Source organism: Pantherophis guttatus, chromosome 2, assembly GCF_059756535.1.
Source record: "Pantherophis guttatus breed Tessera chromosome 2, ASM5975653v1, whole genome shotgun sequence".
NCBI lineage: Eukaryota > Metazoa > Chordata > Lepidosauria > Squamata > Colubridae > Pantherophis > Pantherophis guttatus.
Window position 1 is genome coordinate 211,376,965 of NC_142064.1, and position 13,978 is coordinate 211,390,942.

The window sequence follows — 13,978 nt, forward strand, 5'->3', positions numbered from 1 at the left end:
TGAACTTTTTCACCCAGCTTCCTTGAGAGCGATTTGGTACTTGGTAGAGAGAGAATGAAATTAACTGAGGCAACACTTTTCTTGTCAAGCAGGTTGGATGAAAAAGGTCCCTCCTGAAATCTAAGCATTTGGCACAGGGCATTTGCAGCATGGGGTGTTTGCAACAGGTCCCCAGAAATTTCTGGGGGCTGGCACCAAATGCCCCATGCTGTAAATGTTTCATACCGAAATCCTGTTTGGATATCATGACAGAATTCTCTTCTGTCCACAGAGGGAAGGGGAGCTATCAGGCACAAGATATCTCCTATAGGAACTGCGGCACTGGACTGCCCACCACTGCAGTTTCCTTCTGGATATGGAGGGAACTGCCTGCCTCCCTTTGATAAGCAATTCTTTCATTCCATCTGCTTAATGACTCACACAGTCGCTTAATGGTTGCAACAAGGAGAGCTGGGATTGCAGTTCTGAGTGAGATGGTCACCTAGACTTAATAAACACTTAATAATTGCAATGACTTACAACTTAAATTCCAGGTTCAATGATGGCCTTAAGTCAACGGCTATCTGTAATTAAGTTTATGCTTTTGCTGCTGTTAACCTCTTTGAACATTCAACTGAATATAAGATAGGATAAAACTTAATTAAATGAATAAATGTTTTAAAATGCTAAATTGCTATTATGCTTCCAAACTATTATTTACATTATTTAAATGTTAATCTTAATTTAATAGTATTATTTGTTTAATTGCTCTATTTGTTTGATGTTAGCTCCTGAGTTTTTCCTCAGGAACAGAAATTAAAATATAATGTTAAAATGAAAAGGAAATCTCAATACTTTAACAACTTTCAGACATAAGAGGGGAAGTGGTATTTAACTATGTTTTAATTATTTCAAAGGTCATTCTCCACAGTACAAAGAGACATCCTACTAACACTGAAATATTGTCAAGAAGAACTTGCCTCATTCATGGTTGGATTTTCTCTTTTGAGATTGCCAGCTGCTGAAATAACAGTCTTCACAGCTCTCATTCCAAAATCATAATGATCCTATGGTATATATATATATATATATGAAAAATGACAAGCTGTGAAAGCATGAACTGTATTGGAAAGGTAATTATCTGTTTAGTTAAGTCTAGAAAAGCTATTTGTATAAGAACCTCCTACCTCAGCTGCAGTTGAATCATCTTTCTAAAGAAAAAAAGTAGTACATACTTGTTCAAAGCAAATCTCATGTTTTAATGTTTGTGTATGATCAATGATTCTGGGTAGACTGAACACGACCACTTGTTTATTGGACCCGTGTCCCTCCTGGTTAGTGCTGGCTTCTCGGGAGGTGACATGAGGCTGGTTCCAGGGGATTATAAATGCTTCGCTGGGTGAGGGTGTCTTTCCTGCCGCCTTGAAAGAGGCGGTGATGAGGCCTCTCCTCAAGAAGCCTTCCCTGGACCCGGCAATGTTGGTAAATTATCGTCCGGTCTCCAACCTTCGTTTTGTGGCGAAGGTTGTTGAGAGTGTGGTTGCGCAACAGCTCCCCCAGCACCTGGATGAAACGACGTATCTGGATCCGTTCCAGTCGGGCTTCAGGCCCGGCTACAGCACGGAAACGGCATTGGTCGCGTTGGTTGATGATCTCTGGAGGGCTCGGGACAGGGGGTGCTCCTCTGTCCTGGTCCTGTTAGATCTCTCAGCGGCTTTTGATACCATCGACCATGGTATCATGCTGCACCGGTTGGAAGAGTTAGGGGTGGGAGGCACTGTGTTGCGGTGGTTCTCCTCCTTTCTCTCTGACCGGTCGCAGTCTGTGTTGACGGGGACAGAGGTCGACCCCGAGGCCCCTCATATGTGGGGTGCCGCAAGGGTCGGTCCTCTCACCTCTCCTGTTCAACATTTATGTGAAGCCACTGGGCGAGATCATCCGTGGTTTCGGGGTGGAGTACCATCAGTACGCTGATGACATGCAGCTGTACATCTCCACCCCGGATCACCCCAACGATGCCCTTGAAGTGATGTCCCGGTGCCTGGAGGCTGTACGGATCTGGATGGGGAGGAACAGGCTCAGGCTCAACCCATCCAAGACCGAGTGGCTGTGGTTTCCGACGTCCCGATATAGCCAGTTGACGCCATCACTGACTATTGGGGGCGAATCACTGGCCCCCACGGAGAGGGCTCGCAACTTGGGCATCCTCCTGGATTCACGGCTATCTTTAGAAGAGCACTTGACGGCCGTGACCGGGAGGATTTTTTATCAGGTCTGCCTGATTCGCCAATTGCGTCCCTTTCTGGATCGGGACTCGTTACGCACGGTCACTCATGCCCTCGTCACCTCACGCCTGGACTATTGTAATGCTCTCTACATGGGGCTCCCCTTGAGGAGCACCCGGAGGCTCCAACTGGCGCAGAGTGCGGCCGCGCGGGTGGTAATGGGAGCGACATGGCACTCCCATGTAACACCTCTCCTGCGCGAGCTGCACTGGCTCCCGGTGGTCTTCCGGGTGCGCTTCAAGGTTTTGGTTACCACCTTTAAAGCGCTCCATGGCTTAGGGCCTGGTTATTTACGGGACCGCCTACTACCACCAATAGCCTCCCACCGGCCAGTACGCTCTCATAGAGAGGGACTCCTCCGGGTGCCGTCAGCAAAACAGTGTCGACTGGCGGCCCCTAGGGGGAGAGCCTTCTCTGTGGGGGCACCTACCATCTGGAATGAGCTCCCCCCGGAGATACGGAGGATCCCGGATCTGCGCTCCTTCCGCCGTGCTGTGAAGACTTTTTTATTCCATCAAGCGGGCTTGGCCTGATCTCTTCCCTTTTTAAATATGTAAATTTTAATCTGTTTTTAAATTATTGGGGTATTTTAATTTGTCTGGGCCAAAAAGTTTAATTTGATTTTATCGGGTTTTTAAATTTTATGTATTTATGTATTTTATTGTTGGCTGTTCACCGCCCTGAGTCCTTCGGGAGTAGGGCGGTATACAAATCAAATAAACTACAAATCAAATAAACTAATGTCAAAAGATCAAAGAAACAGATAGTTCCCATGTCTTCCTCATTCAGGAATGAATTACCAAATTGATGGAAATGCATATTTACCTGAGAACTGAGTTGTTCAGAAGACAGTTTGAAAGTGGTAGTGATCTTCTTTGCCAAAACTTTGGCCTCATTGAACCCAAAAGAATACAGAGAAATCTCAGCAATCATGGAATAATCTGGAACCATCATGGCCACCGGACGAAAAAGAGCCTGGAATATATAAATTAATGATAGTGGGAATGATACCATAACCCTTAAGAATATTTAAAAAATAGCCCTGCTGGATCACAATAGTCAGCATTTTCTTTCTCATGGTAGCCAATGAAGTCTCTAGAGTGCTTAGAAGAGGCGGAGATCTTATTGTCCTGCAGTTGGTATCTGAAGGCATGTTACCACCAGTCCAAAGGTTCTGTGGAGTTTCAAAATTAATAGTCCTTGATAGCATTGTCTTCTTCTTTTAAATCAATACTATTCCCATTTAAAGCTGATGAAATAAGTGTCCTGTGCTACATTTTATAATAATGAATTTCACAGATTATTTACTAAAGAAGTGTTTTCTTTTGTCTGTTCTAAGTCTCCTTCCCTCATCTTCATTTAATGACCCAATCCTAGTGTTTTGAGAGATGAGGAAAAACTTCCCTGTCTATTTTCTTCATTATCTTCTACTGTATGCTTATTTACGTCTTCCTACATTTTTAGCTGATGAAATCCCAGAGATTCTAATTTTTCTTTGTAGGGAAGATTGTTAAACCCCTGATAATTTTCACTGCTGTCTTCTTTGCTTTTTTAATCTTGATCATATTCTTTTTTTAACCAAGGTAACTGGAATAGTATGTGATTGTCAGGTTTGTTTCCAATCCCTTTCCTAGGGACATTAAGCCAACTGAACAATATGTTCTCTTTTTATTCCTTAGTCCTTTTTAAAAAATTGATGTCACATTTGCCTACCTTCCAATACCATTCCACTAATTTGAAGAATGTGGCACATATTTTTTGTTAAGAAGTTTCATATTTATCTTCTCTGTTTTTTATTCGGGTGAGTGACAGCATATCTCTAGATCTAATTTATATTTGTGGTCAGATATTGTAAACTATAGTGATTCTATGAAAGAATCCAGTGTCAATATTTTGTATATTGCATGTTAGCTTTTATATGTTTCTTACTAAAAAAGGCAACACTTTCCCAGCATATCTTTCTATGTCAATTCTATAAAGTTTATAGAAATATGCAGTGATTCAGGAATATTGTTGTGGAGAAAATAAGAGGAGGAAGATTTGATCTGACCACCCCCTTGAGTTTAAATTAAAATAAAGGTGGCATAAAATGAAACAAGATTAGTAATCTACCAGTGTCCCTAAAAGTGAGGGTGATCTACCAACTATCCTTGTTCCAAGTAGTTTAGGACCTCATACTGTATGTCAAAAGGAAACCATTTGCTTGATACTATTTAGCTGCCAAAGTCATTTTTGTTTTAGCAAAAGGGATAATATACCATTCAGCAACCTGGGCACTACATTCTGTATCATCTGCACCTCCTGGATCAAGTTTAAGATAGCTTAACATAGAGTGCATTAAGGTAAAGGTAAAGATAAAGGTTCCCCTTGCACATATGTGCTAGTCGTTCCCGACTCTAGAGTCCATTACAGTAATCTAAATGTGAAGCAGAGATTTTGTGAACTGTTGCTAGACTGTCCCTATCCAGGAAAAAGAATCTAACACATTTAGGCTCCTACAGCCCCCAATTGCCATATCTAGGAACTACCAATCCACGTATCTTTTGTTTCGTCAGAAGTCAATGTTAGTTTACTTGTCCTCATACACTGAATGCATTTTCCTTTAGTTTCTTGCCACACTTTGTTAGTGATCTCTTGAATGGAGATATCTCAACGTTGCCTGTTTTTTTTTTTTTTATTTGATTTATATGCCGCCCTTCTCCGAAGACTCAGGGCGGCTTACAATGTGCTCAGCAATAGCCTTCATCCTTTTGTATATTTATACAAAGTCAGCTTATTGCCCCCACAAACTGGGTCCTCATTTCACCTACCTTAGAAAGGATGGAAGGCTGAGTCAACCTTGAGCCTTGGCGAGATTCGAACCCTGCAGTAATTGCAGGCAGCTGGTCTTAATAAGCTTAATAACAGGGTGCCTTAAACCCCTGTACTACCAAGGCTCTGTTTTTGATGGCCCTCCATTCTCCACGTAATTTCTAATGATCACACAATGAAAATGGAAGAGGTTTGAATTCAAATGAGGTCAATGTATGTAGTGTTTTTGTAACATTCAGCATCATTACCTTTAAATTATCAGGTAATTCAGTGCGTCCAGCATAACCAGGGTTCATTGTGATGAAGACTGCACAAGATGGAACTAGTGGGATCTCAGCTCCTTCAAATATGAAGCGATCCACCTGTAGGCAATAAAAATAGTGAACAATTGGATATTCAAAAATGCATCTTCAAATTCCATTTCAAATTCTGGCTATAACATCTTCCTCACCATTTTACAGATTTCACATAGTGACTGAACCAGTGGTGAAATCCAAATTTTTTTTACTACCGGTTCTGTAGGCGTGGCTTGGTGGGCATGGCAGGGGAATGATATTGCAAAATCTTCATTCCCTCCCCACTCCTGGGGGGAACGATATTGCAAAATCTCCATTCCCATCCCACTGTGGGGCCAGCCAGAGATGGTATTTGATGGTTCTCTGAACTACTCAAAATTTCTGCTACCGATTCTCCAGAACCTGTCAGAACCTGCTGAATTTCACCCTGGACTGAACAATTATATTATAAGTCAAACTCAAAAAGTTGTCCAGTTTAGAATTTTAAATTTAAAAAAAATCATTGTAATTCTAATGATAAACAGCAGTTAAGAATCTCAGTTGTGATAAACATCTGAGAATAAACAATATAATATACCAAGGAGCCTTGGTAGTACAGTGGTTTAAAGCACCCTGTTATTAACACAGCTGCCTGCAATTACTGCAGGTTCGAATCTTACCAGGCTCAAGGTTGACTCAGCCTTCCATCCTTTCTAAGGTAGGTTAAATGAGGACCCAGTTTGTGGGGGCAATAAGCTGACTTTGTATAAATATACAAAAGGATGAAGGCTATTGCTTAACGCATTGTAAGCCACCCTGAGTCTCCAGAGAAGGGCGGCATATAAATCAAATTAAAAAAAAAAGGCTTAACTAACGAGAATTACCGTATTTTCTGACGTCTAAGACGACTGGGCGTATAAGACGACCCCCCAACTTTTCCTGTTAAAATATAGGGTTTGGGCTATACTCACCGTATAAGACTACTCCTCTTCCAACGCACACCAAATAAAAATTAAAAAACATCAACTGGCTCACCCACAATGTAAAAGCAGCTGTGCTAGACCCAAAATGGCCCCTGCAACAAGCAGGAACCTCACACAGCCACAAAAAGCCAAAAAAAACCCAACTTTCATCCTTTACACACACAAAATTCCACATACAGCTTTGTGAGATTTTGTGTGTTTGTGTAGTTAGAGTCAAACACTACAGAAACACACTAAATCTCAGAAAGCTGCACAAATCTTATTTTATTTTTATTTTTATATGAAAACTAAATTTAAAACTTCCTAAACTTTAAATGGCTAGGTCTAAAAAAGAACAACTAAAAAAAAACCCAATTAACTATTTTTTTTAAAGCTCCCAAAGGGGGAAAAAACTTACCCAATTGAACAGGGGTCTCCAACCTTGGCAACTTTAAGACTTGTAGACTTCAACTCCCAGAATTCCTCAGCCAGCTTTGTTTTGTTGGCTGAGGAATTCTGGGAGTTGAAGTCCACAACTCCTGCCTGCTTGATTGCAGGCAGGGAGTGGCTTGCTGATGGAATGGATTCAGGCAAGTGAAGCAAGGCAAGCGTTGCGATTAGCAGCTAAGGTAAGCAAGCTGGAGGGGGAAAACTTTTTTCTTTTACAGGGCTCTGGCGATCCCAGCTGAGTAGCCTGATTAGCAGGCAACTCAGCTGGGATCGTCAGAGCTTGCAGAGCCACGTAAAAAGAAAAAAGTTTTTTCCTTTTACATGGCTCTGGCATCCCAGCTAAGTTGCCGGATTAGCAGGCAAAGCTGGGATCGTCAGAGCTTGGATCGCCAGAGCCATTTAAGGCTCGTCAGAGCCTTTCGGGCTGGTCTGCCTGGTTACAAGTGAACGACACCCGGCGTATAAGATGACCCCCGACTTTTGAGAAGATTTTCATGTGTTAAAAAGTCGTTTTATACGCCGGAAAATACGGTATATCAGTATATGAAGTAGGCAATCCTAGGTAATTTGTTTATGACTTTGCCAGATGTTAACAGATGTTTCACTCAGTCATTAGAGTACTCTTTGGGGATGGATGGATGGATGGATGGATGGATGGATGGACAGACAGATATTTGTAATTGCTGTAGCAATGTGCTGGATATACATTGAGATGCATGCCTAGGTAGCATTTTTTTTTGCATTTAGACAGCTAAATTGTTACTCCTAAAAAAGCCCCCAAATACATTAGCATGCATTCATGTTGACTCAAGATGAAAACTAGTTGAAAATAATAATAAAAAAAGATATTATGAAGATATCCTGACTTACTCGCTGTTGCTGGGCCTTTTGAATAGTTGTGATCTGCTGGGCAACTACAGACAACACTTCAATGTCAATGCGATTGAATTCATCAAAGCAAGCCCAGGCTCCAGAGCTAAGTGTATAAATAGAAGAGAATACCAGATATCCATAGTAATTATTACTAATGCAATCAGTCTTAAAAACCAAAAGATATCAGCAAAGAAAAATGACTAAACCAATATTTTAATTTTCTTATTAGGACATTTTGCAAGAAGGTTCATATGTGAAATACGCACTAAGCACAGTACTCATAGATTCCTTATTTATTTTGTGTCAGTGCTCTACTCATAGATAAAACGAGAAGTAACTTCTAAAATCTGATGTTGCAGTGCTGGGACACTGTTTTAATATTGAATTGCAACAAATACAAAACAGATTAATGGAACTTCTGGGATGTAGGATTTTGTTTCAAGCTTGTTCAAAGCAAAATAAAATTTCTGTTTCATGAACACCCTACTTTATTGTAGTTCAAAAGACAATATACAGTTTCACCTGAGATTTATATCACCCTCAGCCTTAAAACATGGCTCTATCTCTATCTTTCTATCTTCTGGTTGTTCACCGCCCTGAGTCCTTCGGGAGTAGGGCGGTATAGAAATTTAAATAAATAAAAATAAATAAATATCTCAAGCCTTGTGTTACAATGAATAATAGACCTTTTGTGGGAAGTTTGATTATCTGATTGTGGAGTTTCTCTGATTTTTCTTTTGGATTATACTGGGTTTCCATTTTGTATGGTTTTGTGGTCATAACTACTCAGAACTATACATATTGGAGCAGCTTATACATTTAATAAATAAATAAATTAATCTTGTACACTGAAATTTAGCCAATTCTCAATACTTTAGGCCAAGTATGTTAACACTTCTCCTTGACAACAACAACAAAAAGGAGAGTGGTATTAGATAAACTGTCATTTATTCTGAACACGTGCATACTCTCTTCTGCTCCTCATTTGATGTAGCTCTATTCTAATTCAGGCATATTTCTTTACATGGCTACAGTACTGTGCTTTGGTACCTGGCTAGTCCTTTCAGGAATTTTCCCATTGCCATAAAGTCAAGCTGATCGGAGCAATTAAAGACAACCGTCTGTATAGCTAAAGCTTTTCCCAGATCCTTAGTTGTCTCTGTTTTGCCTGTTCCAGCTGGTCCTGCAGGAGCACCTCCAAATTTCAAATGCAAGGCTCCAGTTAGGGTCAGGTAGCATCTATAATAGGAATTAAATCATTTTCAGAATTCTCAAAGTATCCTTTTACATTTTCTAGATTGAATCATGTATTATTCATAAACCAGCATTCTGAAGAACCACCTTATATGTTTATACTGTACAATTGCTATTTGAAATCGTTCATATCAGTGGTAGGTTTCAAAATTTTTTACTACCGGTTCTGTAGGTGTGGCTTGGTGGGTATGGCATGGCTTGGTGGGCATGGCAGGAGAAGGATACTGTAAAATCTCCATTTCCACCCCATTCCAGGGGAAGGTTACTGCAAAATCCCCATTTTCTCCTGATCAGCTGGAAATTGGGAGATAGAGAATAGATGGGGGCAGGGCCAGTCAGAATTTTTACTACTGGTTCTCCGAACTACTCAGAATTTCCACTATCGGTTCTCCAGAACTGGTCAGAACCTGCTGAAACCCACCTCTGGTTCATATGTAAATAGCAACATAGTCTAAGATGATACATATAGAAGAGTTCTCTTTTATTTTACTAAAATGAATACAATTATTTCATGAAAAAAAAATACTAAAAGGGCTGAAAATCTTCTCTGATTCTTTCTGTCTCTTAATTTGATGATCAGTTAGAGCTGAATGAGGTTAGACATGATTCAACTGATCCCTTGAGAACAATTAGCATTTCAGAAATCCATTTGACCCTCCTCCCAAGTACTAATAATCAATGCTGTTGCCAATCTTCAAGCATAAGACTGTTTTGAAACAATACCCACAGTCTATGCTATTCCCCACCCCCACCCCCACAAAGAGTGTTTTAACTATTCTGAATTAATTAGGCATTTCCATCATTCCATATTATCCACAATAGACCACTTGCTTAAATTGCCTCTACTACCATTACTGACAACTCAATGACCATATCCTGTTCAATTTACAAAAGATACAAGCCCCTTTTTTGCACAAATATGGATGCTACATTATCATAATTAAAGAAATCTATCTTAGCATTGGTTTGCATTTGTGTAATAGCTTTTAGCAGGAAAGGCTAATTTCCTTTTTATGTACTTATATAAATCTTAATTGTACACAACTTTTAACTATAACAGGCATGTTGAGTTATTCTAGATTCCATATGATTGTGGGATGAACTGATTAACCTCAAGTGATTCTTGCATCACAAACTTTTTCCTAGATTGTCAGGAAAAAAAGAAGAAAAAGCAATATTCTATTGCTGTGAGATTACTGAAGCAAAGAAAAAGGACACTCTGGCCCTGTCCATTGAGGAAAGAAACAAGTGTAATCAATTCTGGTGGATGTGTGCAAGAACACCATCAGGGAAAGATTGGTCTGATCAAAATTGGATAGAAATGCCAGTTTATAGCATATTATATTGTTTTGGCCTTAAACTCCTTAACTCCCAATATTCTTCTTCCCTTATGTGTCTTTTTTTTTTACTTTGAAAACCTGATAGTGGAGCCTGTCTCTCTTTTATTAATTGATGTGAGGTGCTTTGAGAGACAGAATTGTCTGAAGCATGAGATTAAAATACTGTAAATAATTAATTTTATTTCCAGCATTATACGGACATATCTGATTCATAGAAATTTTGAAGGCTTTCATACCTTAACTAAGGCTTAATAAACCTGGTCTGCAAAATCCAGATGAGTACTGCAGAACAATAAAGAAGCTGGATTTTTTCATATTTATTTATTTATTTTATTTTATTTTATTTTATTTTATTTATAAAATGTATTGGCTACCCGTTTTACTATAGGGTAACTCTGGGCAGCTTACAGCTATATAGTTAAAACATAACAAGTTAAAATCGGACATTAAAACCAAGGACACATGGGGAGGGCTGGGGCAGAGTGGGAGAGAGATGGGATCTGTTATTACTCAGCCAACCACCTCCACTGCGCTGTTCTCCCCCTCTCCCCCACAGGGGCCCCAAGCCAACTGGCATAGCCATGTCTTTAGGCCCTTACAAAAAGATAGGAGAGTTGGGACCAACCTCACATTTGGGGGCAAGATGTTCCAAAGGGTAGGAGAAACAGCAGAAAAGGCCCTCTTCCTGAGCCCCACCAGCCAGAATAATCGAGCTGATGTGACCCGTAGCATGCCTTCTCTGCTGGCACCAGTGGTACGGGCCAATCCCATTGGGATGAGATGGTCTCTCAAGTAACCTGGACCCATGTCATGAAGGGCTTTGTGCCCATTTCATAACCCTATTAATTGTTTTCTGTGCTGAACTTATCTTCCTCAGTTGTATATTCACATTAGCCTCACCTGCTTTTTCAGGCTTCCTACTTCTTTGAAATTCTGAACACATCCTGCTATCATCTTCCACAGCACATTTGACTGCAATCAATTTTTTATTACTTTTTAAACAGCATGCCGTTAAGCTTCACATCTAGGCTCATCAGTAAATCACCGGTTTCTGGACACATAATCCTTAGTTCAACTTTTCAGTTTGATTTGGCAGACAACTCATAAGAGACAGCTCATCTAGATTAGGATATTGCAGACAAAACACAGCTTGGCAGTGAATCTGTTCTACGTTGTTGATGCTACCAGAAACTGCCCTCCCACAAGGGTGGTGCTGAGTTGAACATGGATGAACTGGTGTCAGATTTGGGCAACAAGCCAGTTGGTACATTTTTGCCACATCTAATGTATCAACAGCCACATACAATGTTGAACAATGCTAGGACGTCTCCCCGGAGGTGACGTGTTGGTGTTGCCTGACTGTCCTGACAAGAGGGCAAAGATTATTGGTTCAAGGGCAGAACTGGCTAAAGAAGCCAGTTCAAACATCATGATTATTTATTTATTATTTATTATTCGAATTTCTATACCGCCCTTCTCCTTTCGGACTCAGGGCGGTGAACAGCCAAAATAAAAACATTTATACATAAATACGATTAAAAATAGATTTAAAATAATTAAATTTGGCCCATAGTTTAAAATTTATCAATTTAAAATCCATATCAAAATTTAAAACCAACCATAAAATCATAAAATCAAGAGAGACCGGCTAACTGAAAGAGATGAGTTTTTAGGGCCCGACGAAAGGTCCGGAGGTCGGAGATCACTCGTATCTCTGGGGGTAGATTGTTCCAAAGGGTAGGTGCCACCACAGAGAAGGCTCTCCTCCTGGGGGTCGCCAGCCGGCATTGTCTAGCCGACGGCACCCTGAGGAGGCCCTCTCTGTGGGAGCGAACTGGCCGGTGGGAGGCTATTGGTGGCAGAAGGCGGTCCTGTAAGTACCCTGGCCCTAAACCATGGAGCGCTTTAAAGGTGATCACCAACACCTTGAAGCGCACCTGGAAGTCCACCGGAAGCCAATGCAGCTCGCGCAGGAGAGGAGTCACATGGGAGCACCCAGTCGCTCCCATAATCCCCCGCGCGGCCGCATTCTGCACCAGTTGGAGCCTCCGGGTGTACCCCAAGGGGAGCCCCATGTAGAGAGCGTTACAATAGTCCAGACAAGAAGTGACGAGTGCTTGAGTGACTGTGCGTAGGGAGTCCCGATCCAGAAACGGGCGCAACTGGCGTATCAGGCGAACCTGATAAAAAGCCCCCCTGGCCACGGCCGTCAGATGCCCTTCTAAGGACAGCCGTGCATCCAGGAGGACGCCCAAGTTGCGGGCCCTTTCCGTGGGGGCCAATGATTCACCCCCAATAACCAGCGATGGCGTCAGCTGGCTATACCGGGACGCCGGCAGCCACAGCCACTCGGTCTTGGAAGGGTTGAGTCGAAGCCTGTTTCTCCCCATCCAGACCCGCACGGCCTCCAGGCACTGGGACATCACTTCCAAGGCATCGTTGGGATGGTCTGGGGTGGAGATGTACAGCTGAGTATCATCAGCGTACTGATGGAACTCTACCCCAAAACCACGGATGATCTCACCCAGCGGCTTCACATAAATGTTGAACAGGAGGGGCGAGAGGACCGACCCTTGTGGCACCCCACAAACAAGGTGCCTCGGGGTCGACCGCTGCCCCCCTGTCAACACGGATTACGACCGGTCGGAGAGATAGGAGGAGAACCACCGCAAAACGGTGCCCCCCACTCCCAGTCCCTCCAGCCGGTGCAACATGATACCATGGTCGATGGTATCAAAAGCCGCTGAGAGGTCTAACAGGACCAGGATAGAGGAGTAACCCCTATCCCGAGCCCTCCAGAGATCATCCACCAACGCGACCAATGCCGTTTCCGTGCTGTACTCAGGTCTGAAACCGGACTGGAGCGGATCCAAATAGACAGCTTCATCCAGGTACTGTGGAAGCTGTCGCGCCACCACACTCTCAACAACCTTCGCAATAAAGCGAAGGTTGGAGACTGGACGATAGTTAGCCAAAACAGCCGGATCCAGGGATGGCTTCTTGAGGAGAGGCCTCACCACCGCCTCTTTCAAGGCGGCCGGCAGGACACCCTCACTCAAAGAAGCGTTGATAATTCCCTGGAGCCAGCCTCGTGTAACCTCCCGGGAAGCCAGCACCAACCAGGAGGGACACGGGTCCAATAAACATGTGGTGGCGTTCAGCCGTCCCAAGATCCTGTCCACGTCCTCGGGAGCCACAGGATCGAACTCCTCCCAGATAACATTCTCAAGGCCTGCCTCAGTCATCTCGTCTGAACTAACCCAGTCAGTGGCCAAGTTTTCCCGAATCTGAGTTATTTTATCATCCAGATACTGTACAAAATCCTCAGCTCGGCCCTGCAAGGGGTCCTCCCGCGCTCCCAGATGGAGAAGGGAGCGGGTCACCCTGAACAGGGCGGCTGGGCGGTTATCTGATGACGCGATAAGAGCGGCAAAATAGCTAGATTTCGCCGCTTTTATCGCCACTAAGTAGGTCTTAATATGAGACCTTACCAGTGTCAAGTCGGATTCGGAACGACTGGCCCTCCAACCGCTCTCTAGGCGTCTTTTCCGGCGCTTCATCTCTCTCAGCTCCTCGGAGAACCAAGGAGCTAAGTGAGTTCGGTGCCGGGTCAGAGGCCGCAAAGGCACGACCCGGTCCAAAGCCCCGGCAGCCGCACTATCCCAGGCGGCCACCAGGTCATCAGCCGAGTCGTGAGCTAGAGTTTCAGGAAATGGCCCAAGCTCCATCTGGAACCTATCAGGATCCAT

The 13,978-nt window shown here is 42.8% G+C and overlaps 1 protein-coding gene across 3 annotated transcripts in view; it reads right to left on the bottom strand.

Annotated features, from left to right (window-relative positions):
- The window catches only part of DNAH1 (dynein axonemal heavy chain 1), a 184,024-nt gene that overhangs the window by 77,508 nt on the left and 92,538 nt on the right, over positions 1-13,978 (bottom strand). For all 3 annotated transcript variants that reach the window (XM_034439656.3, XM_087887726.1, XM_034439631.3), the window contains 5 exons: positions 8,686-8,874; positions 7,633-7,738; positions 5,324-5,437; positions 3,090-3,239; positions 960-1,046 (listed from right to left, as the gene is read on the bottom strand). In XM_034439656.3, coding sequence (XP_034295547.1) covers positions 960-1,046; positions 3,090-3,239; positions 5,324-5,437; positions 7,633-7,738; positions 8,686-8,874 — 646 coding nt within the window. The remainder of the gene's footprint in view (positions 1-959; positions 1,047-3,089; positions 3,240-5,323; positions 5,438-7,632; positions 7,739-8,685; positions 8,875-13,978) is intronic.